The following is a 25,331-nucleotide window of genomic DNA, read 5'->3' on the forward strand; positions in this document are numbered from 1 at the left end:
ACTTCACCCCACCAACAGGTATTAAACTGACCTGACTTCACCCCACCAACAGGTATATTCACTACACTGACCTGACTTCACCCCCACCAACAGGTATTAAACTAACCTGACTTCACCCCACCAACAGGTATTAAACTAACCTGACTTCACCCCACCAACAGGTATTAAACTAACCTGACTTCACCCCCACCAACAGGTATTAAACTAACCTGACTTCACCCCACCAACAGGTATATTCACTAAACTGACCTGACTTCACCCCACCAACAGGTATTAAACTGACCTGACTTCACCCCCACCAACAGGTATTAAACTAACCTGATTTCACCCCACCAACAGGTATTAAACTGACCTGACTTCACCCCACCAACAGGTATATTCACTACACTGACCTGACTTCACCCCCACCAACAGGTATTAAACTAACCTGACTTCACCCCACCAACAGGTATTAAACTAACCTGACTTCACCCCACCAACAGCTATTAAACTGACCTGACTTCACCCCACCAACAGGTATATTCACTAAACTGACCTGACTTCACCCCACCAACAGGTATTAAACTAACCTGACTTCACCCCACCAACAGGTATTAAACTGACCTGACTTCACCCCACCAACAGGTATTAAACTAACCTGACTTCACCCCACCAACAGGTATTAAACTAACCTGACTTCACCCCACCAACAGGTATTAAACTAACCTGACTTCACCCCCACCAACAGGTATTAAACTAACCTGACTTCACCCCCACCAACAGGTATTAAACTAACCTGACTTCACCCCCACCAACAGGTATTAAACTGACCTGACTTCACCCCACCAACAGGTATATTCACTAAACTGACCTGACTTCACCCCACCAACAGGTATTAAACTAACCTGACTTCACCCCCACCAACAGGTATATTCACTAAACTGACCTGACTTCACCCCCACCAACAGGTATTAAACTAACCTGACTTCACCCCACCAACAGGTATTAAACTAACCTGACTTCACCCCACCAACAGGTATTAAACTAACCTGACTTCACCCCACCAACAGGTATATTCACTAAACTGACCTGACTTCACCCCCACCAACAGGTATTAAACTAACCTGACTTCACCCCACCAACAGGTATTAAACTAACCTGACTTCACCCCACCAACAGGTATTAAACTAACCTGACTTCACCCCACCAACAGGTATTAAACTGACCTGACTTCACCCCACCAACAGGTATATTCACTAAACTGACCTGACTTCACCCCCACCAACAGGTATTAAACCCCACCAACAGGTATTAAACTAACCTGACTTCACCCCACCAACAGGTATTAAACTAACCTGACTTCACCCCACCAACAGGTATTAAACTGACCTGACTTCACCCCCACCAACAGGTATATTCACTAAACTGACCTGACTTCACCCCACCAACAGGTATTAAACTAACCTGACTTCACCCCCACCAACAGGTATTAAACTGACCTGACTTCACCCCCACCAACAGGTATTAAACTGACCTGACTTCTCCCCACCAACAGGTATTAAACTAACCTGACTTCACCCCACCAACAGGTATTAAACTAACCTGACTTCACCCCCACCAACAGGTATTAAACTAACCTGACTTCACCCCCACCAACAGGTATTAAACTGACCTGACTTCACCCCACCAACAGGTATTAAACTGACCTGACTTCACCCCCACCAACAGGTATTAAACTGACCTGACTTCACCCCACCAACAGGTATATTCACTAAACTGACCTGACTTCACCCCACCAACAGGTATTAAACTGACCTGACTTCACCCCACCAACAGGTATTAAACTGACCTGACTTCACCCCACCAACAGGTATATTCACTACACTGACCTGACTTCACCCCACCAACAGGTATTAAACTGACCTGACTTCACCCCACCAACAGGTATTAAACTGACCTGACTTCACCCCCACCAACAGGTATTAAACTAACCTGACTTCACCCCACCAACAGGTATTAAACTAACCTGACTTCACCCCACCAACAGGTATTAAACTGACCTGACTTCACCCCACCAACAGGTATTAAACTAACCTGACTTCACCCCCACCAACAGGTATTAAACTAACCTGACTTCACCCCCACCAACAGGTATTAAACTAACCTGACTTCACCCCCACCAACAGGTATTAAACTAACCTGACTTCACCCCCACCAACAGGTATTAAACTAACCTGACTTCACCCCCACCAACAGGTATTAAACTGACCTGACTTCACCCCCACCAACAGGTATTAAACTAACCTGACTTCACCCCCACCAACAGGTATTAAACTAACCTGACTTCACCCCCACCAACAGGTATTAAACTAACCTGACTTCACCCCCACCAACAGGTATTAAACTAACCTGACTTCACCCCCACCAACAGGTATTCAACTAACCTGACTTCACCCCCACCAACAGGTATTAAACTAACCTGACTTCACCCCCACCAACAGGTATTAAACTAAACTAACCTGACTTCACCCCCACCAACAGGTATTAAACTAACCTGACTTCACCCCCACCAACAGGTATTAAACTAACCTGACTTCACCCCCACCAACAGGTATTAAACTAACCTGACTTCACCCCCACCAACAGGTATTAAACTAACCTGACTTCACCCCACCAACAGGTATTAAACTAACCTGACTTCACCCCACCAACAGGTATTAAACTGACCTGACTTCACCCCACCAACAGGTATTAAACTAACCTGACTTCACCCCCACCAACAGGTATTAAACTAACCTGACAGTGCTGTTTGCAAAACATGTTATTCGTTGATGCACTGAACAACAACAACAACAAAAACTAAAGTCGAGGTCGGCTGCCTGTCTTTTTCTACTGTGCAGTGTTTGTATCCAGATGTAGCAGAGTTGAAAATATAACACTGACCGGTTATACAAACTCAGCATGCTCCTGTTAGAGTAGACACCATTACTATGTGATTATGTAGTTCTGTCTACAGGTCTAGACACCGTTACTATGTGATTATGTAGTTCTGTCTACAGGTCTAGACACCGTTACTATGTGATTATGTAGTTCTGTCTACAGGTCTAGACACCGTTACTATGTGATTATGTAGTTCTGTCTACATGTCTAGACACCGTTACTATGTGATTATGTAGTTCTGTCTACAGGTCTAGACACCGTTAATATGTGATTATGTAGTTCTGTCTACAGGTCTAGACACCGTTACTATGTGATTATGTAGTTCTATCTACAGGTCTAGACACCGTTAATATGTGATTATGTAGTTCTGTCTACAGGTCTAGACACCGTTACTATGTGATTATATAGTTCTGTCTACAGGTCTAGACACCGTTACTATGTGATTATGTAGTTCTGTCTACAGGTCTAGACACCGTTACTATGTGATTATGTAGTTCTGTCTACAGGTCTAGACACCGTTACTATGTGATTATGTAGTTCTATCTACAGGTCTAGACACCGTTAATATGTGATTATGTAGTTCTATCTACAGGTCTAGACACCGTTACTATGTGATTATGTAGTTCTATCTACAGGTCTAGACACCGTTAATATGTGATTATGTAGTTCTATCTACAGGTCTAGACACCATTACTATGTGATTATGTAGTTCTATCTACAGGTCTAGACACCGTTAATATGTGATTATGTAGTTCTATCTACAGGTCTAGACACCATTACTATGTGATTATGTAGTTCTATCTACAGGTCTAGACACCGTTAATATGTGATTATGTAGTTCTATCTACAGGTCTAGACACCGTTAATATGTGATGATGTAGTTCTATCTACGTCTAGACACACAAGACAATGCTCTGCTGTTGGACATTTGATATGAAGTTATATAGAGCCTACAATGACTCTCTGTTCTCTGTTCTAGGATCATTTATCCCATCATCCAGATGGCCACCCAGTCAGGGAAGAATGTGTGCATGACCATCACTAAGGACAGTGGTGAGGATGTGGCCCTGCTGTTTAAGATGACAAGCACCAGAGCTGCCAGCGGCCTGTACCGGGCCATCACAGAGACCCACGCCTTCTACAGGTCAGCAACCATGTAGCATGGCTCACATACCAACAACATGCCTTCTACAGGTCAGCAACCATGTAGCATGGTTTACATACCAACAACATGCCTTCTACAGGTCAGCAACCATGTAGCATGGTTTACATACCAACAACATGCCTTCTACAGGTCAGCAACCATGTAGCATGGCTCACATACCAACAACATGCCTTCTACAGGTCAGCAACCATGTAGCATGTAGCATGGCTTATACACCAACAACATGCCTTCTACAGGTCAGCTAGCATGTAGCATGGCTCACATACCAACAACATGCCTTCTACAGGTCAGCAACCATGTAGCATGTAGCATGGCTTATACACCAACAACATGCCTTCTACAGGTCAGCAACCATGTAGCATGTAGCATGGCTTATACACCAACAACATGCCTTCTACAGGTCAGCTAGCATGTAGCATGGCTCACATACCAACAACATGCCTTCTACAGGTCAGCAACCATGTAGCATGTAGCATGGCTCACATACCAACAACATGCCTTCTACAGGTCAGCAACCATGTAGCATGGCTCACACACCAACATCATGCCTTCTACAGGTCAGCAACCATGTAGCATGTAGCATGGCTCACATACCAACAACATGCCTTCTACAGGTCAGCAACCATGTAGCATGGCTCACACACCAACAACATGCCTTCTACAGGTCAGCAACCATGTAGCATGGCTCACACACCAACATCATGCCTTCTACAGGTCAGCAACCATGTAGCATGTAGCATGGCTCACATACCAACAACATGCCTTCTACAGGTCAGCAACCATGTAGCATGTAGCATGGCTCACACACCAACAACATGCCTTCTACAGGTCAGCAACCATGTAGCATGTAGCATGGCTTACACACCAACAACATGCCTTCTACAGGTCAGCAACCATGTAGCATGTAGCATGGCTCACACACCAACAACATGCTCACACAGGGTGACATTTTCCTCTTGTAAAAACATCTCTGCTGTGAGCCAATGTAGAGTAAGACATTTTTAATATGCAGCACAGTATATGCTAGCACAGTATATGCTGTACATTTTCTGATAATTTCCATGAGTTGCTGCTAAGTTTAGTTTTAGTGTACATGTGGAGTCACTCCAGTTTCACAGTGTAATAACATTTTATAATATTGATTTTAGTGTTTTTGGTCAATAACTGTGATGTTACTTGTCCTTCAGGTGTGACACGGTGACGAACGATGTGATGATGCAGTACAGCCGTGACTTCAAGGGTCACCTGGCGTCTCTCTTCCTCAACGAGAGCATCGACCTGGGCAAGAAGTATGTCTTCGACATCCGACGCACCTCCAAGGAGGTCTACGACCACTGCCGCAGGGCGCTCTACAACGCCGGCATAGCAGGGGACTGTGTGTCCGGCGAGCAGAGCCCGTCGCGGTCCCCTGGGGTGGGGGAAGGAGGCTGTGAGGGGTGCCAGAGGAGCCGGGTTCTGGAGGAGAAGCTGCAGCAGCTCCAGGATGCTCTGCTGTGTATGCTGTGCTGTGAAGAGGAGATGGACGCTGCCTTCTGCCCCTGTGGACACATGGTGTGCTGCCACAACTGTGCCGTCCAGCTAGAGGTAACCATAACGCCATGGTTTAAAATAAGTATATATATACATACTCACTCACTCACTACCGGTCCAAAGTTTTAGAACGCCTACTCATTCAAGGGTTTTTCTTTATTTTTACTATTTTCTACATAAGAGCGAAGCCATCAAAACTATGAAATAACACAAATGGAATCATGGAGTAACCAAAAAAGTATTAAACAAATCAAAATATTTTATTCTTCAAATAGCCACCCTTCGCCTTGATGACAGCTTTGCACACTCTTGGTATTCTCTCAACCAGTTTAACCTGGAATGCTTTTCCAACAGTCTTGAAGCAGTTCCCACTCATGCTGAGCACTTGTCGGCTGCTTTTCTTTCACTCTGCGGTCTGACTCAACCCAAACCATCTCAATTTGGTTGAGGTCGTGTGATTGTGGAGGCCAGGTCAACTGATGCAGCACTCCATCACTCTCCTTCTTGGTCAAATAGCCCTTACACAGCCTGGAGGTGTGTTGGGTCATTGTGCTGTTGAAAAACAAATGATAGTTCCACTAAGCCCAAACCAGATGGGATGGCGTAACGCTACAGAATGCTGTGGTAGCCATGCTGGTTAAGTGTGCCTTGAATTCTAAATACATCACCGACAGTGTCACCAGCAAAACACCATAACACCACCTCTTCCATGCTTCACGGTGGGAACCACACATGCGGAGATCATCCGTTCACCTACTCTGTGTCTCACAAAGACACTGCGGTTGGAACCAAAAATCTCCAATTTGGACTGCAGCATCTCCCCTCCACGACCCCACACATGACGCAAGTTCACAGACAAAATTCAAACAATTTCAGACCAAATAAACATTTCTTAAAAGCATTGTTAACTAATGGGTAATGCAGTCAGAGACTTTAAAGGTGCTGCAGATGACAGTCCCCCCAGCTCTCTCTTTGCTGAAGCCATGAGTGCACGTTTCAGTGCCCAACAGGGCCCACAAAACATGCAGTTGTCTCCACCTGCAAAGTCCATGCACACACACTAGCATACTGTCCTACATGTGCTAATTAGAGTTGATTGATGTATGTTCCTCATGTTTTTGTTTTGTATCGATCTTATTTTATTCTTATTTATTGTTGTTTACCCCCCTTTTGGGGGGGGGGGAATGGTTAAAAAAATGGGAGAAGACTAGTATTTTGTAGTTTAATTCCTCATTGTACAGTCCATAAGTATATATTTAAAAACAGATATTCACAAAGTTTGTGATGAATGACAGGTTGTTTCTTCATTTAAAACACATTAGGGTTTAAAATTCAATTAAGCTGTTTCATTTTAGGGGTTTAGTGAAGGCAGGTCATTTTTTAACCTTTAGCACAAGGGGAGTGAGTATACAGAATATTAAGACTACACAAGGGTTAAAGTAATGATGGATTGTCGTTTCTCTTTGCTAATTTGAGCTGTACTTGCCATAATTTGGACTTGGTATTTTACCAAATAGGCCTATCTTCTGTATACCACCCCTACCTTGCCACAACACAACTGAGTGGCTCAAGCGCAATATGAAGGAAAGAAATTCCACAAATGAACTTTTAAGAAGGCACACCTGTTAATTGAAATGCATTCCAGGTGACTACCTCATGAAGCTGTCTGAGAGAATACCAAGAGTGTGCAAAGCTGTCATCAAGGCAAAGGGTGTATTTGAAGATGTTTTTTTATATTTGAAGAATCTCAAATATAAAATATATTTTATTTCATAGTTTGTTATTTCAAACTATTTCATAGTTTGTTATTTCATAGTTTTCATATTTTTTCATATAGTTTTCATATTTTTTTTTACTAGAAAATAGTAAAAATAAAGAAAAACCCTTGAATGAGTAGGTGTTCTAAAACTTTTGACTGGTTGTGTGTGTACAGTATATAATTGTTGATGTATTTTGTAGTCTGTATTGATAGATACAGTGAAGAAGTGATTGAAATGGAGGAGAAGGACAGAATGGAATGTGACTCAGTCGGGGTTTGAACCGCATTCTCCATGGGTTTTATGTGTTCCAGGGGTGGCAGCACTAAACACCAGTCCCTGTTACACCATAATGCCATGTTCTTGTATCTTCCACTGTGCTGAATGAACTTTGAAGCTCCAAGTTAAACTTTTAGAGAGGTCAGGGTGGTTGGCAGTTAATGAAAAGAGCTGGTACTGTTTTTTTCCCTTTTTAAACAAATGAAGTGAACTGTTTGGTGAGGAGGAGTATGGTAGACGGGAGGAATGTTTGCAGAAACTATAGTTACCCTTCTTCCCATGGTTTATTGGCTGTCCTGAACCTTCTGTAGCCTGTAGGTCGTAGGTTAAATGCCTGTAGGGCAGTACTGTCAGCTACTCTGTGGACACCGTTAATCCAAGATTATATAGACTAATTCATCCAGATCTATATGGCTGTATCTTAACAATACGTCTGTTTGATTCCTCACAAGTCACATCTATATACAGTGTTTTAATGTTAGATTAGCATATTATATTCTAATCAAATCTTTTGATCTCACCCCTTCAGGTGTGTCCGGTGTGTCGGTCAGAGGTAGACCATGTCCAACACATCTACCTGCCCACCTGTGCCAACCTGCTGTCCCTGGCAGTGAGCAGTGCTGCCCCCTTCAATATTCCCAGAGACCTGGCCACTCACCTCTGTTCCTCCAGAGAGTTCTACACCAGCACAGACCAGATCTGTCACACGTAGATTTACTTCCAAATAGCTATCATTGCTATCATTGCTAACGTTAGCTAGCTAAAAATCTGGAGGTCTCCCCTCAATCTTAGCTAGTTGGCTAACGTTAGCTAGCTAAAAATCTGGAGGTCTCCCCTCAATCTTAGCTAGCTGGCTAACGTTAGCTAGCTAAAATCCGGAGGTCTCCCCTCAATCTTAGCTAGCTGGCTAACGTTATACTGCATCTAAAGTTAATCCGGCGACATCAAAATGATGAAAAATGGTTTTCCTACTAATTATTTGCCGCCTTTAGAAATGTCATTGTGTTTTCAAGCCACAGTAATAAACTTTAGACTGAATATTCATCAGTCCCCAATGAGGATGCATTGAGTAGAATGTTCAGTTGGGCATCAGTCCTAAAACAAACCTTCAAAACAATATTGTGAAGCAACGTGCAAACCATAAATACCAGGGGTAGTGCTGTAGTAATATACCAGTAGTAGTGCTGTAGTAGTATACCAGGGGTAGTGCTGTAGTAGTATACCAGTAGTAGTGCTGTAGTAGTATACCAGTAGTAGTGCTGTAGTAGTTGTATACCAGGGGTAGTGCTGTAGTAGTTGTATACCAGGGGTAGTGCTGTAGTAGTTGTATACCAGTAGTAGTGCTGTAGTAGTTGTATACCAGGGGTAGTGCTGTAGTAGTTGTATACCAGGGGTAGTGCTGTAGTAGTTGTATACCAGGGGTAGTGCTGTAGTAGTTGTATACCAGGGGTAGTGCTGTAGTAGTTGTATACCAAGGGTAGTGCTGTAGTAGTATACCAGTAGTAGTGCTGTAGTAGTTGTATACCAGTAGTAGTGCTGTAGTAGTTGTATACCAGTAGTAGTGCTGTAGTAGTATACCAGTAGTAGTGCTGTAGTAGTAGTATACCAGTAGTAGTGCTGTAGTAGTTGTATACCAGTAGTAGTGCTGTAGTAGTATACCAGGGGTAGTACTGTAGTAGGAATATACCAAGGGGTAGTATACCAGTAGTGTAGTAGTACTGCAGTATTGGTGATGTAGTAGTAGTGTGCTACTGTATGAGGTGCTATATGACTGCATACAGTAGCATTCTGAACATTAATTTCTCTGGCAACAGCTCTGGTGGACATTCCTGCAGTCAGCATGCCAACTGCACGCTCCCTCAACTTGAGACATCTATGGTATTGTGTTGTGTGACAACTGCACATTTTAGAACAATCTTTTATTGTCCCCCCAGCACAAGGTGCACCTGTGTAATGATTGTGCTGTTTAATCAACTTCTTGATATGCCAGCTTCTTGATTATCTTGGCACAGGGGAAATGCTCACTAACAGGGATGTAAACAGATTTGTGCACAATTTGAGAGAAATAAGCTTTTTGTTCAATAATGTATACTATACACTCCATTGTATTTTGATATCTTTATCTCTGCCATATATAAACGGTATATAAATGTGATGTCTCTGACCATAGTGTTGAAATAGTCATTACATTAGACTAGAAGAGTGTACCAGACCAGGTAAATAGTCTTTATTTTATTATTATTTATCAGGGCCCATAGGGCTGTAATGAAGTAGTGCACTATATAGGGTGTCCGTTGGGATGGATGTTCCCACTGTCTTCCACAGATGAGTTACTCAATTTATCTTCTGGCCTGCAGCGAGTTCAAAAAATGTACCATACCAGGCCTGTTACCAGTCTACAGAAGTCACATTATTGCTTCTCATACCCCCCGGCATCCCACTGCTGGCTTGCTCAGATCTAAGCATGGTTGTCCCTGGATGCTGCTGGAAGTGGTGTTGGAGGGCCAGTAGGTGGCACCCTTTCCTCTGCTCTTAAAAAAAAATATCCCAATGACCCAGGACAGTGTTTGGGGACATTGCCCTGTGTAGCGTGTCGTCTTTCGGATGAGACGTTAACCCTGGTGTCCTGACTTTCTGTGGTCACTAAAGATCCCATGGCACTTATCACAAGAGTAGGGGTGTTAACCCTGGTGTCCTGACTCTCTGTGGTCACTAAAGATCCCATGGCACTTATCACAAGAGTAGGGGTGTTAACCCTGGTGTCCAGGCTAAATTCCCAAATCTGGCCCTCAAACCATCACGGTCACCTAATCATGTATGAGCTGCCAATTGGCTCATACATCCTCTCCCCTGTAACTATTCCCCAGGTCGTTGCTGTAAATGAGAACATGTTCTCAGTCAACTTAACTGGTAAAATAAGGGTTAAATGAAATGGAGAAGAATTCTCTACCAAAGCTCTTCATTTCTTTTTAAATAGCTATTTACACCATGTACCTGAACAATGGATTTCAATTTGTTGATCAATGATTTCTGTAGTTAAGGTTCTGTTCTGTATTTAAAGCTATGTTTTAATGAGTTGAAATTTAAAGCAAGATTTCATATTTATTTTCAAGTATTAATAAAATATTTATTTTGTACTTAATGTTTCATTTGTGAGCATTTTCTATCAGTTGTGGACTTGTCTCAAGATGTCATAGAGATCCTAAAGGAGTTGTGTTTGCACTGAGCAATGCTGTTACTGATAACCTAAAGGGGGGGCGCTGCCTTAATCAACAGCCACGTCTTCAGTGCCCGGGGGAACAGTGAGTTAACTGCTTTGCTCTGGCTGCTTGGCTCATTTAACACTATGTTACTTTTGTCCCCAACCCACCAGCCTTTGCAATGTGCCATGCAAGAGACTGCAAGTGACATGTCAGTAACCATGTTTCTGTCACATTTTGAAAGATAACCAATTCAATACTTTAAAATGGTTGAAATAAAATATGAATTTGACAAATGTAAAAAAAAAAAATTTTTAAAACCTTAAATGTGAACTACTGCTCATTTGAATAACTTTTTGTTGAATTCCTTAAAGTTAGGGTAGCCTATGGGATGCAGGGTGAAGATATCATCATTTGTTAAGGTGATCATTTGTGTTAAATACTAACTAAATGGAAAATGTCTCATTGTTGAATACGGTCCGCAGTCATTAGGACATTTCTTGGTGGGACTTTGGAACAGTTTGTATTTCAGCTGTTTCCTCATGAAAAGAAACTCCCTTTCCCCGCCTAGTGGTATGGTTGGGTAATACACCCTATTTCATTATGTGATTCAGGTTCCATTTTCTCAATATTTGAGAAATTATTTTGATTATATAGTTGAGGATGATGAATAGAATGATACAATGAAGAGGATGATGATGATAATTTTATCCATAGGATAATAACACAGAATTAATGCAAAGTAATGCACAGAATTTGGCCTTCAGTGACCCATTAAAAAAAACGTTTTGGGGTTTCCTACCTTGTGAATGTTTTAGTGTATATACCTCACCCCATCCCCTCTGAGGATGTTGACTGACTCCAGCACTTCCTGGTACTGTCAGCAGCTGTGCTGTTCTCTGCAGTGATAGGTCCATCTGACATGAATGTGTGTCAGATGGCCAGTGACAATACCACTTCTACTAGTGCTGCAACTGCGGCTGCCTCCCTCTGCACTGCTCTCAGTTATATATATGAGAGAGAGACCAAATAAAGACATAGGTGTGTGTGCTGCTGGGAGGGGAGAGCCTGTTAGCATGCTATAAATATTTGATGCATCTGGAGGTTCAGGGTTGGCTACTGTCTGGGTCTCAGCAGACCACATCACAGGCTCCATGTTGATCTAGTGATTCATAGAATTATTGATTTATTGGACTGGGACAGGGATTGGACCATCCCGGAGGTGACAGGCCATCATGCCTCGGATAGACGTGGATGTGAAGCTGGACTTTAAAGATGTCCTGTTCAGACCCAAGAGAAGCAGCCTGAAGAGCAGGTCAGAGGTAAGGTGTTATAAACCAGCCTTTATAGCTGCTGTTGTAGATGTCTAATGTGTTTTGCCTTGTCAGCACAGAAAAGAGAAAGGTGGAGCCATGGTGGACTCCCAAGGGGGCCAAGAGCATCAAGTCTTATGTTCAAATCTGTGTTGAATCACAAATGACATACTAACTAGCCCAAGCCAGCTGTGTTGGGTGGGTCAGTTGTGGAGGGTCAGTGATGAAAGATACCATAGGATTCCATATAGAACTGGTGATGTAGAGGATATCTGTGTAGAACATACTCTATGGTTCCTTCGCTTGCTACAGCAGAACACAGTAACCCTCCCTGTGTGTGTGTGGAGGTCACCTTCCCATAAGCGGGGCTTGTATGGGCGTGTGTGTGTGCCTGTGTGTGCATGCTTGTGTGTGTGTGTTTGACTCTGAATGTTGGTCTTTGTGTGTGTGTGTGTGTGTGTGTGTGTGTGTGTGCATACGTCAATTTGTGTGTCTATTTGTGCCTTCTCCCACTGCCTGCCTGGCACAGAGTTCACAATGTTCTGCCTGGCTAGCGCCTGTCAACACCTATACCTCTATGTAATGAAATATGAGACATGACACATGGCGTGATATGAGACATGACACGGCGTGATATGAGACATGACACGGCGTGATTTTCTCATATTAGAGATATTGTTGGGCCTACTAAAAATTTTCAGGTAACACTTTGACCGAAGAGTTGAGTCAACTTAAACAAGGCTTTGGTACCAGTTACTGAATAAGGATTGGTTGAAACAACTACATTTGTGGGTGTTTCTATTTTATATATATATTTTTTTTACAGTACATGACATGAGAGAGTCAGGCTTGCACCTTATTCCCATATGGCACTATATTTCCTATATAGTTCACTTATTTTGACCAGGGCCCATAGGGGGCAGTGAGTGTGACACCCTATTCCCTATATAATGCACCATAGGGCTCTCAAATGTAGAGTACTATATAGGGTGCCATTTGGGACGTAGCCAGAGACACTGTTAATCTGTTCTGTCCTACATCTGAAGTTCTATTTGCTTATTCTTTTAGGATTAACCCAGACAGGCTGATTCAGGGTGAACCCAGACAGGCTGATTCAGGGTGAACCCAGACAGTCTGATTCAGGGTGAACCCAGACAGGCTGATTCAGGCTGATTCAGGGTGAACCTAGACAGGCTGATTCAGGGTGAACCCAGACATGCTGATTCAGGCTGATTCAGGGTGAACCTAGACAGGCTGATTCAGGGTGAACCTAGACAGGCTGATTCAGGGTGAACCTAGACAGGCTGATTCAGGGTGAACCCAGACAGGCTGATTCAGGGTGAACCTAGACAGGCTGATTCAGGGTGAACCCAGACAGGCTGATTCAGGGTGAACCTAGACAGGTTGATTCAGGGTGAACCCAGACATGCTGATTCAGGCTGATTCAGGGTGAACCTAGACAGGCTGATTCAGGGTGAACCTAGATAGACTGATTCAGGGTGAACCTAGACAGACTGATTCAGGGTGAACCTAGACAGGCTGATTCAGGGTGAACCTAGACAGGCTGATTCAGGGTGAACCTAGACAGGCTGATTCAGGGTGAACCCAGACAGGCTGATTCAGGGTGAACCCAGACAGGCTGATTCAGGGTGAACCCAGACAGGCTGATTCAGGGTGAACCCAGACAGGCTGATTCAAGGTGAACCTAGACAGGCTGATTCAGGGTGAACCCAGACAGGCTGATTCAGGGTGAACCCAGACAGGCTGATTCAGGGTGAACCCAGACAGGCTGATTCAGGGTGAACTTAGACAGGCTGATTCAGGGTGAACCCAGACAGGCTGATTCAGGGTGAACCTCGACAGGCTGATTCACAGTGAATCCAGACAGGCTTATTCACAGTGAACCCAGACAGGCTGAGGTTCAGACTGATTCCTGATTAACCCAGACAGGCTGATTCAGGCTGATTCATGGTGAACACAGGCAGGCTGATTCAGGCTGATTCATGATGAACCCATTCAGGCTGATTCACGGGGAACCCAGACAGGCTGATTCAGGCTGATTCTGATTAACCCAGGCAGGCTGAGGCTCAGGCTGATTCATGGTGAACACAGGCAGGCTTTCATGATGGACCGATTTAAGGCTGATGTATGGTGAACCCAGGCAGGCTGATGCTCAGGCTGATTCATGATGAACCCAGGCAGGCTGAGGAAACAATGAGACATCATCATCAGAGGATTGAGATCAAGGCTTTTTTTTTATGTGTCGTTTTACTGTAGTTGACACAATATTATGCTTTTAGCATATGGCCATACACTCACTAGCAGCCATTGGGTTCGTTGATTAGTCATTGAATTAGATTAAAGGATGGATAATAGGTTATTTGTTGCCAGCATTGTCATACATTTTATCCCGGATGGAGAGACATCTCGGGGAGAAATATGAACGTATGTTTTTTTTTAATAGTTAAAAAAATAAAATAATCTACTTCAATACCAGTGTTCTAACTTCTTTAAACCCTCAAATGGTTTTAATACAGGCCGTCACTCTGGGGGCAAATCCAGCAAACATCACCTGTATGTTATACATTACCACAACTTAACTGGTCTTCCCAATCCTCTCATGTTATGTCAACTGTCCTGACTTCAGGCAGTATACCCACAACTTCTAATGCTAAACGCCTGTGTGGTTTCCTCTTCGAATCATGCATTTGTACCTTTTGGTGTTTTGATAGGCGTTCATGAATAAAATGTGTGATTTATTGGCTTGCGTCCCAAATGGCACCCTCTGTTCTCTATGTAGTGCGCATAGGGCTCTGGTCAGAAGTAGTGCACTATATAGGGAATAGGGTCCCATTTGGGATACACTAGGATTATTTATTGTTACTGTGCTCCCCTCCTCACAGGTGGACCTACGGAGGACGTTCACGTTCCGTAATTCCAAACAGAGTTACCATGGCATCCCCATCATCGCTGCCAACATGGACACCACGGGCACCTTTGAGATGGCACAGGTCCTCAGCAAGGTTAGCACTGTACCGTTTGGGATTGTGCATTCCAAATGGCACTCTATTTCCAAATGGCACCCTTTTCCAAAATGGCACCCTATTCCCAAATGGCACCCTATTCCCAAATGGCACCCTATTCCCACAGGGCTCTGGTCAATAGTCAAATCAACTTAAATTGATTTGCAAATAGTCTGGGTAGCCATTTGATTAGCTGTTCAGGAGTCTCATGGCTTGGGGGTAGAAGCTATTTAGGAGCCACTTGGACCTAGACTTTGTGCTCCGGTACCGCTTGCCGTGCGGTAGCAGAGAGAACAGTCTATGACTAGGGTGGCTGGAGTGTTTGACAATTTTTAGGGCCTTCCTCTGACACCACCTGGTATAGAGGTCCTGAATGTCAGGAAGCTTGGCCCCGGTGATGTACTGGGCCGTACGCACTACCCTCTGTAGTGCCTTGTGGTCGGAGGCCGAGCAGTTGCCATACCAGGCATTGATGCAACCCATCAGGATGCTCTCGATGGTGCAGCTGTAAAACCTTTTGAGGATCTGAGGACCCATGCCAAATATTTTCAGTCTCCTGAGGGGGAATAGGTTTTGTCGTGCCCTCTTCACGACTGTCTTGGTGTGCTTGGACCATGTTAGTTTGTTGGTGATGACGCCAAGGAACTTGAAGCTCTCAACCTGCTCCACTACAGCCCTATTGATGAGAATGGGGGCGTGCTCAGTCCTCCTTTTCCTGTAGACCACAATCATCTCCTTTGTCTTGATCACGTTGAGGGAGAGGTTGTTGTCCTTGCACCACATGGTCAGGTTTCTGACCTCTTCCCTATAGGCTGTCTCATCGTTGTTGGTGATCAGGCCTACCACTGTTGTGTCATCAGCAAACTTAATGATGGTGTTGGAGTCGTGCCTGGCCATGCAGTCATGAGTAAACAGGGAATACAGGAGGGGACTGAGCACGCACCCCTGAGGGGCCCCTGTGTTGAGGATCAGCGTGTTGGATGTGTTGTTACCTACCCTTACCACCTGGGGGCGGCCCGTCAGGAAGTCCAGGATCCAGTCCCAGGGTCCTTAGCTTAGCGATGAGCTTTGAGGAGACTATGGTGTTGAACGCTGAGCTGTAGTCAATTAATAGCATTCTCACATAGATGTTCCTTTTGTCCAGGTGGGAGAGGGCAGTATGGAAACACTGCTGGACACATGATCAGACCTGGACACATGCCATGGTAAAGGTCAGGGAGTTTCTACTGACCACGTGATCAGACCTGGCCACATGCCATGGTAAAGGTCAGGGAGTTTCTACTGACAACATGACCAGACCTGGACACATGCCATGGTAAAGGTCAGGGAGTTTCTACTGACAACATGACCAGACCTGGACACATGCCATGGTAAGGGTCAGGGAGTTTCTACTGACCACGTGATCAGACCTGGACACATGATCAGACCTGGACACATGATCAGACCTGGACACATGCCATGGTAAAGGTCAGGGAGTTTCTACTGACCACATGACCAGACCTGGACACATGCCATGGTAAGGGTCAGGGAGTTTCTACTGACCACGTGATCAGACCTGGACACATGCCATGGTAAAGGTCAGGGAGTTTCTACTGACCACATGACCAGACCTGGCCACATGCCATGGTAAGGGTCAGGGAGTTTCTACTGACCACGTGATCAGACCTGGACACATGCCATGGTAAAGGTCAGGGAGTTTCTACTGACCACGTGATCAGACCTGGACACATGCCATGGTAAAGGTCAGGGAGTTTCTACTGACCACGTGACCAGACCTGGACACATGCCATGGTAAAGGTCAGGGAGTTTCTACTGACCACGTGATCAGACCTGGACACATACCATGGTAATGGTCAGGGGGTTTCTACTGACCACGTGACCAGACCTGGACACATGCCATGGTAAGGGTCAGGGAGTTTCTACTGACCACGTGATCAGACCAGGACACATGCCATGGTAATGGTCAGGGGGTTTCTACTGACCACGTGACCAGACCTGGACACATGCCATGGTAAGGGTCAGGGAGTTTCTACTGACCACGTGATCAGACCTGGACACATGCCATGGTAAGGGTCAGGGAGTTTCTACTGACCACGTGATCAGACCTGGAAAAACTCCAGTGGTTCTGTTGTTTCTCTGTCAACAACAACAACAACAAGTCCAGTCATCCCCAGGTCTGCTTCAGTGAAGTCTTGACAACCTGATGACCTGTGAAAGAGTAGCCAGGGTGATGACCTGTGAAAGAGTAGCCAGGGCAGGGTGATGACCTGTGAAAGAGTAGCCAGGGTGATGACCTGTGAAAGGGTTGCCAGGGTGATGACCTGTGAAAGAGTAGCCAGGGTGATGACCTATGAAAGGGTTGCCAGGGTGATGACCTGTGAAAGGGTCGCCAGGGTGATGACCTGTGAAAGGGTCGCCAGGGTAATGACCTGTGAAAGGGTTGCCAGGGTGATGACCTGTGAAAGGGTAGCCAAGGGTGATGACCTGTGAAAGGGTCGCCAGGGTGATGACCTGTGAAAGGGTCGCCAGGGTGATGACCTGTGAAAGGGTCGCCAGGGTAATGACCTGTGAAAGGGTTGCCAGGGTGATGACCTGTGAAAGGGTCGCCAGGGTAATGACCTGTGAAAGGGTTGCCAGGGTGATGACCTGTGAAAGGGTAGCCAAGGGTGATGACCTGTGAAAGGGTAGCCAGGGTGATGACCTGTGAATGGGTTGCCAGGGTGTGACCTGTGAAAGGTCAGTTGCCAGAGGAGTAACGCTGTGAATTTCCGTTCTTCTTGTTTCTCTACATTCCCCTCTAGCAAACTCTCTTCACCGCCGTGCAGAAGCACTACACTGTGGAGGAGTGGAAGGATTTTGCAGCCAAGTTTCCAGAATGTTTGGAGGTTTGTAATAATCCCAGACAACAATGTTTGGAGGTTTGTAATAATCCCAGACAACAATGTTTGGAGGTTTGTAATAATCCCAGACAACAATGTTTGGAGGTTTGTAATAATCCCAGACAACAATGTTTGGAGGTTTGTAATAATCCCAGACAACAATGTTTGAAGGTTTGTTATAATCCCAGACAACAATGTTTGGAGGTTTGTAATAATCCCAGACAACAATGTTTGGAGGTTTGTAATAATCCCCGACAACAATGGTTGGACGTTTGTAATAATCCCAGACAACAATGTTTGGAGGTTTGTAATAATCCTAGACAACAATGTTTGGAGGTTTGTAATAATCCCAGACAACAATGTTTGGAGGTTTGTAATAATCCCAGACAACAATGTTTGGAGGTTTGTAATAATCCCAGATAACAATGTTTGGAGGTTTGTAATAATCCCAGACAACAATGTTTGGAGGTTTGTAATAATCCCAGACAACAATGTTTGGAGGTTTGTAATAATCCCAGACAACAATGTTTGGAGGACAGCTAGAATTGTCATCATACAGCATTTTCATGACCTCATGCAACAGTGGTGTCCCCAGGGTTTGAATAATGTATTGAATTCAGGAGTTGTTATGGAAACAATGGGTGGCCCATGGTAATGTTTCTAATGCTTATAAGGACTAGTGCTCTGATTTGTTATGGGAGTGCTTATAGTAGCACCCATAGAAATATAATCGCTAGAACGGCCACCCCTTTACAAGTCAATGATGCCATGTGTGGGAGCCATTTTGAGTTTCCCCCCTTGAGTTTACCAGTCAAATTGCTGTGGTCAGAGGCTCCAGACCCGTTCTAATGATTCTATTTCTACGGTAGCACCTCCATCCTTCCAACCCTGGTTGTTCTCTCACACTGCCGCCCTGTCCCCGTCCCCCTCAGCACGTAGCGGTCAGTTCAGGCAGCGGTCAAGCCGACCTGGAGAAGCTGTGCAGCGTCCTGGAGGCCGTCTCTGACATCAGATTCGTCTGTCTGGACGTGGCCAACGGCTACTCTGAACACTTTGTGGAGTTTGTCAAAACCGTCAGGGGGAGGTTTCCTCAACACACTATCATGGTGAGGCCGTTCCATCAAGTTAACACAGCTGAACAGCTTTCCAAGACTTCATTTGCTTATGTCGTTTTAATTACTGCAAATATTCTAACATGTGCAATGTGATGTGCCATGCAATGTTAAACTATCACCTGTTTGGTAGTTAGTTGGTTTGGTAGCTGTATAGGGATTCTAAATGCTATGACTGTGTCTGTCTGTGTGTCTGTCTGTGTGTGTCTAACTGTGGTCAGGCTGGCAACGTGGTAACAGGAGAGATGGTGGAGGAGCTGATCCTGGCAGGAGCTGACATCATTAAAGTGGGTATTGGGCCAGGTGGGTCTGTTACTCTGGTACTCTGTCTGTTACTCCATCTGTTACTCTGTTACCCTGTCTGTTACTCTGGTACTCTGTCTGTTACTCCATCTGTTACTCTGTTACTCTGTCTGTTACTCTGTCTGTTACTCTGTCTGTTACTCTGGTACTCCATCTGTTACTCTGTTACTCTGTCTGTTACTCTGTTACTCTGTCTGTTACTCTGGTACTCCATCTGTTACTCTGTTACTCTGTCTGTTACTCTGTTACTCTGTCTGTTACTCTGGTACTCCATCTGTTACTCTGTTACTCTGTCTGGTACTCCGATACTCTGTCTGTTACTCTGTCTGTTACTCTGGTACTCTGTCTGTTACTCCATCTGTTACTCTGTTACCCTGTCTGTTACTCTGGTACTCTGTCTGGTACTCCGATACTCTGTCTGTTACTCTGTCTGGTACTCTGGTACTCCATCTGGTACTCTGTTACTCTGTCTGTTGCTCTGTCTGTTGCTCTGTCTGGTACCCGGGTACTCCGTCTGTTACTCTGTCTGGTACTCTGTTACTCTGTCTGTTACTCTGTCTGTTACTCTGGCACTCCGCCTGTTACTCTTTTACTCTGTCTGTTACTCTGTCTGTTACTTTGGTACTCCGTCTGTTACTCTGTTACTCTGTCTGGTACTCTGGTACTCTGTCTCTGTTACTCTGTATGTTACTCTGTTACTCTGTATGTTACTCTATGTTACTCTGTCTGTTACTTTGTTACTCTGTCTGTTACTCTATGTTACTCTGTCTGTTACTCTATGTTACTCTGTCTGTTACTCTGTCTGTTACTCTAGCACCCTCTTCCCTACATAGTGCACTATAAGTAGAGCACTATATGGAGTCATGAGTTCACCATGGCTCCCTTCAAGAGAGAACAATACTTCAGCTGAGTGCATTCAGCTCCTGACAAACTGACACGTCATGATTCCCCTCTAGGTTCTGTGTGTACGACGCGCATTAAGACGGGAGTGGGATACCCCCAGCTCAGTGCTGTCATAGAGTGTGCAGACTCCGCCCATGGCCTGAAGGCTCACATCATCTCAGTGAGTGACCTCTGACCTCAAGAACCTTCTGACATGTACATGTATCTACACAACATTTCTATCTGAACGAACCCAGGGGTTAAAGGTGCTGGAGCTCGGGTTACGCCTGGCTTTCCCTTTGAGACATTAAACCACTGAACGTTCCACAATGTTTGCTCAATATGTTTTGTTTTATCTCACCAGGATGGCGGATGCAGCTGTCCTGGGGATGTGGCTAAGGCATTTGGTGAGTCCTGGTTTGATAAATCATACTATCATAGTGACATTGTGTGTGTGTCCTATTCTTTATGGTGCCTGGTCATAGTAGTGCACTATATTGGTAATAGGATGCATTTGGAGCGCATGCATTGTGTTGTGTCACTCAAAAATACTGCCTTGCCTGACCCTCTCTCAACAGGGTTGTGTGTGTGTGATTCTAGGCGCTGGAGCTGATTTTGTGATGCTGGGGGGCATGCTGGCTGGCCACGACCAGTGTGGCGGGGAGGTCATTGAGAAGAATGGCAGAAAGGTCCAGCTGTTCTATGGGATGAGCTCTGACACGGCCATGAAGAAACATGTAGGGGGAGTGGCAGAGTACAGGTAAAACAATACTCATTAGGTGGGTGCTTATATCTGTCCTGTCTTACACATGGGAACTGGGCATATCCCGTTCTCCCTGAGACGCCCTCGGAGAGTGAGGTCAAAGCCCGGGCCCTGGAGAAATGAGTGTTAAGTGCCTTGCTCAAGGGCACTTCAACAGATTGTTTTCACCTTGCCGGGGTGGGGATTTAAAGTAGCAACCTTACGGTTAATGGCCCAGTGATCTAACCGCTAGGCCAGTGGTTCCCAGCCTTCTTCGGTTACTGTACCACCAACTGAATTTAGCTCTGTCTGGAGTACCCCTGAAGTACCACCTTGTGCATTTTACCAGAAGGCCTATGGTCTCATGAGTCTTCTCAAGTACCCCAGGGGGTCCTTGTACCCCTGGTTGGGAACCCCTGCACTAGCCTACCTTCCGCCCACACTATATCAATACAGTATCCTTTCAGTTTTTCTTACAGTAACTTACAAGCAAGCGCACACATTTCCTTCACAAAATGTTCATTTAGTAGTTAGCTCTGGTCTGTTTAGTACAAAACTGTTGATGATGTCGAAGACCTAAGAAATCAATGTGCCTGATCAACCCAATGGAAAGACCATAGATTTATTGACAAGTTTTCCCCTCTTCCTCAATCCCTCCATACCCCTCTCCTCCTGCAGAGCATCAGAGGGCAGGACGGTGGAGGTACCGTACAGGGGGGATGTAGAGGCCACCATCAGGGACATTCTGGGTGGTCTGCGCTCCACCTGCACCTACGTAGGAGCTGCCAAACTGAAGGAGCTCAGTCGCAGGACCACCTTTATCAGAGTCACACAGCAGGCCAGCCACATGTTCACATAGTAGTAAATGGATGGACGGATGGACAACATAATCTTTCTTGTTTCAATTGTGCTGATTTAACTTCAAATGTAAAAGTGTGAATCTACAACAATATTTACGTGAATGCATGCGTTTTTTTTGTTGCCTGTACACAGTAAACAGAAAGAGGAGAAACAGAATGAAATACCAACCTGGACTCAGGGGTAGACGTAACATAGTAAACTTATATCCGTGACACTCCAAATAGTATGATGTGTAACGTTTGGCATGCTATTCATTTGTGGATGTCCATCTTCCATTTCGTACAATATGTTGTGAATTAGCAAAACGTATGATATGTTATGAATTCTAATTTGTTGAGGCTAAAGTTATCTAGGTGGCTAACGTTAATGTTAGCCAGGTTAGGGGTTAAGGTTAGGAGTTAGGTTAAGGTTAGGGGAAGGGTTAGCTAACATGCTAAGTAGTTGCAAAGTAACAAAAAATTGGTAAGTAGTTCCAAAGTTGCTAATTAGATCAAATTCTAAAATTGTCTGTGATGTTATTCATACACACAGCCTTTGGGTTGCTTGATGTTCATGTTTTACACCTACCCAACCTGACCAACCACTCTACTTTTGTTTTTTGTCTTAAGTAACCTTCTGTCTTATGTAACCATACCAAATGTAACATATTATAATAAATTGAGTGTTTCGAAATCTGGATTTACATTTACTATGTTACGTGTAGTATATGACACCAGGCTGGAAAAACAGTACTAGAGTATGTTACGTGTAGTCTATGAGGCCAGGCTGGAAAAACAGAGTGCTAGAGTATGTTACGTGTAGTCTATGAGACCAGGCTGGAAAAACAGAGTGCTAGAGTATGTTACGTGTAGTCTATGAGACCAGGCTGGAAAAACAGAGTGCTAGAGTATGTTACGTGTAGTCTATGAGACCAGGCTGGAAAAACAGAGTGCTAGAGTATGTTACGTGTAGTCTATGAGACCAGGCTGGAAATACAGAGTGCTAGAGTAAGCAGCTGCTCTGTTGCTCCTCTTGAAAGACGAATGACAGAATTTCAGTTGACTCTGTTATTTATTATTCTGAGTATACAGAGACAATACATTTGTTCATGTTCTTTCGTGTTTCTTTAAACAAATTTGTTGAAATCTAAAAGAAACGTTAAAAAAATGACCACTGAAATATTTTGTCCATAAACCTGCAAAAACTCTCTAAGAAAGAGACCATAGATCATACAGAACAGATTGGAGAATATCCTACAAATTAAACCGTAATACCACAGTTAGAAAAGCAACTTTGAAGTCTTCAATTCCTCGTTTCCGGTTTCCTGTTGTACATAAATGTATCTTACAGATGAGGTACACAAAAAAGTTATTTCACAACCTTTTTGGGGGTTTGCGGACCAATGCATGAACATTTTTTAAATCACAGATTGTACAATAATAACAATGATCCTATTTTGTATAATATCTACAACAAAGTTTATATTTTAGCACATACATATCTCAGGGAAAAACAGTCAATGGGCGGTGTCTGTTTCTCTGCCAGTTCACCTGATTATTGGCAAGATGCAAACAACAGTCTAATAATCTCTATTCATTCTATTCTCTCTCTCTCTCCCTCCTCTCTCGCTCTCTCTCTCTTCCTCTCTCTCTCCTCTCTCTCCCTCCTCTCTCTCTCACTCTCCCTCCTCTCTTTCTCTCTCTCTCCCTCCTCTCTCTCTCATTCTCCCTCCTCTCTCGCTCTCTCTCCCTCCTCTCTCGCTCTCTCAATGAATTTGAAAATATCCAATTGCTTTCTGTGATGATAAACAGTTTTATGATAATCACACACACACACACACACCATTCCTGACTTCTGTAGTAAATACTTTATTTTGGCTGTAAGAAAAATGATAAATAGTATCATTTTAAACTGAAAGAAAAGAGAGACACCTGTTAGAATTCAGTCTAAAGTAAGTTGGGTACACGAGTGGGTAGTGAGGCCAGGTAGTTACAGAATGTAGAGAAATGTCCACATGCATGTGCACAGGTTCCTCTACTGTTGAACCTATGGCACTGGTCCATATTCACTGATGATCTTGACTCTAGCTTTTTCACTTGATAGTACCATGATTACTCTGATTTGCCTGAATTAAAAGTATGAAAATATACATTTTAATGATTCATGTCACGTGAAGACACAATGTATTCTTAGGTGACATATTGCAAGTTGAGGTTTGAGTTTTACATGGGATGTCATTCATACAAAGAACTGATGAAAGTGAATCAGAGACATTTTAGAGGGTCATTGGCTGTAATGATTTAACATGGAAAAACACAAACCTATAATTCAGGTATTGCACATACAACACAATTACAACTAAAGTTAATTGGACAGGTTCACTATACCTGTAGTTCAATGTCAGGGGTTCCCCACTCCACCACCTTTTACAGGGTAAAACGTTGTATAACGTCCAGAAGAACCACTGTAAAACGTTGTATAACGTCCAGAAGAACCACTGTAAAACGTTGTATAACGTCCAGAAGAACCACTGTAAAACGTTGTATAATGTCCAGAAGAACCACTGTAAAACGTTGTATAACGTCCAGAAGAACCACTGTAAAACGTTGTATAACGTCCAGAAGAACCACTGTAAAACGTTGTATAACGTCCAGAAGAACCACTGTAAAACGTTGTATAACGTCCAGAAGAACCACTGTAAAACGTTGTATAACGTCCAGAAGAACCACTGTAAAACGTTGTATAACGTCCAGAAGAACCACTGTAAAACGTTGTATAACGTCCAGAAGAACCACTGTAAAACGTTGTATAACGTCCAGAAGAACCACTGTAAAACGTTGTATAACGTCCAGAAGAACCACTGTAAAACGTTGTATAACGTCCACAAGAACCACTGTAAAACGTTGTATAACGTCCAGAAGAACCACTGTAAAACGTTGTATAACGTCCAGAAGAACCACTGTAAAACGTTGTATAACGTCCAGAAGAACCACTGTAAAACGTTGTATAACGTCCAGAAGAACCACTGTAAAACGTTGTATAACGTCCAGAAGAACCACTGTAAAACGTTGTATAACGTCCAGAAGAACCACTGTAAAACGTTGTATAACGTCCAGAAGAACCACTGTAAAACGTTGTATAACGTCCAGAAGAACCACTGTAAAACGTTGTATAACGTCCAGAAGAACCACTGTAAAACGTTGTATAACGTCCAGAAGAACCACTGTAAAACGTTGTATAACGTCCAGAAGAACCACTGTAAAACGTTGTATAACGTCCAGAGAACCACTGTAAAACGTTGTATAACGTCCAGAAGAACCACTGTAAAACGTTGTATAACGTCCAGAAGAACCACTGTAAAACGTTGTATAACGTCCAGAAGAACCA

General features: G+C 44.0%; 2 protein-coding genes across 4 annotated transcripts in view; both read left to right on the top strand.

Moving 5' to 3' along the window:
* Positions 1-10,787, top strand: part of LOC149984782 (E3 ubiquitin-protein ligase MYLIP-A-like) — a 32,038-nt gene extending 21,251 nt beyond the window's left edge. The window contains exons 5-7 of one of the 2 annotated variants that reach the window (XM_090186714.1): positions 3,899-4,063; positions 5,272-5,668; positions 8,180-10,787. In XM_090186714.1, the coding sequence (XP_090042840.1) occupies positions 3,899-4,063; positions 5,272-5,668; positions 8,180-8,362 (745 nt within the window). In that variant the 3' untranslated portion in view covers positions 8,363-10,787. The remainder of the gene's footprint in view (positions 1-3,898; positions 4,064-5,271; positions 5,669-8,179) is intronic. The other variant, XM_090186715.1, reaches the window with a different exon arrangement.
* A 1,074-nt stretch (positions 10,788-11,861) lies between these two features.
* On the top strand, positions 11,862-22,637 carry LOC149984783 (GMP reductase 1-like). Of its 2 annotated transcripts, none has more exons than XM_090186735.1 (9): positions 11,862-12,172; positions 15,067-15,186; positions 17,988-18,071; positions 18,998-19,171; positions 19,399-19,480; positions 20,437-20,543; positions 20,727-20,769; positions 20,963-21,122; positions 21,783-22,637. In XM_090186735.1, exons 1-9 carry the CDS (start codon positions 12,086-12,088, stop codon positions 21,961-21,963), a joined length of 1,038 nt encoding a protein of 345 aa, XP_090042861.1. In that variant the 5' UTR covers positions 11,862-12,085; the 3' UTR covers positions 21,964-22,637. The 2 variants fall into 2 exon arrangements, 1 of the variants encoding a protein (XP_090042861.1); XR_016483726.1 differs by having other exon boundaries at positions 11,869-12,172; positions 19,399-19,464.
* The last annotated feature ends 2,694 nt before the right edge of the window (positions 22,638-25,331 follow it).

This window comes from Oncorhynchus mykiss, chromosome 2, assembly GCF_057628025.1.
Source record: "Oncorhynchus mykiss isolate SJ-2025 chromosome 2, ASM5762802v1, whole genome shotgun sequence".
NCBI classification, from domain to species: Eukaryota; Metazoa; Chordata; class Actinopteri; order Salmoniformes; family Salmonidae; genus Oncorhynchus; species Oncorhynchus mykiss.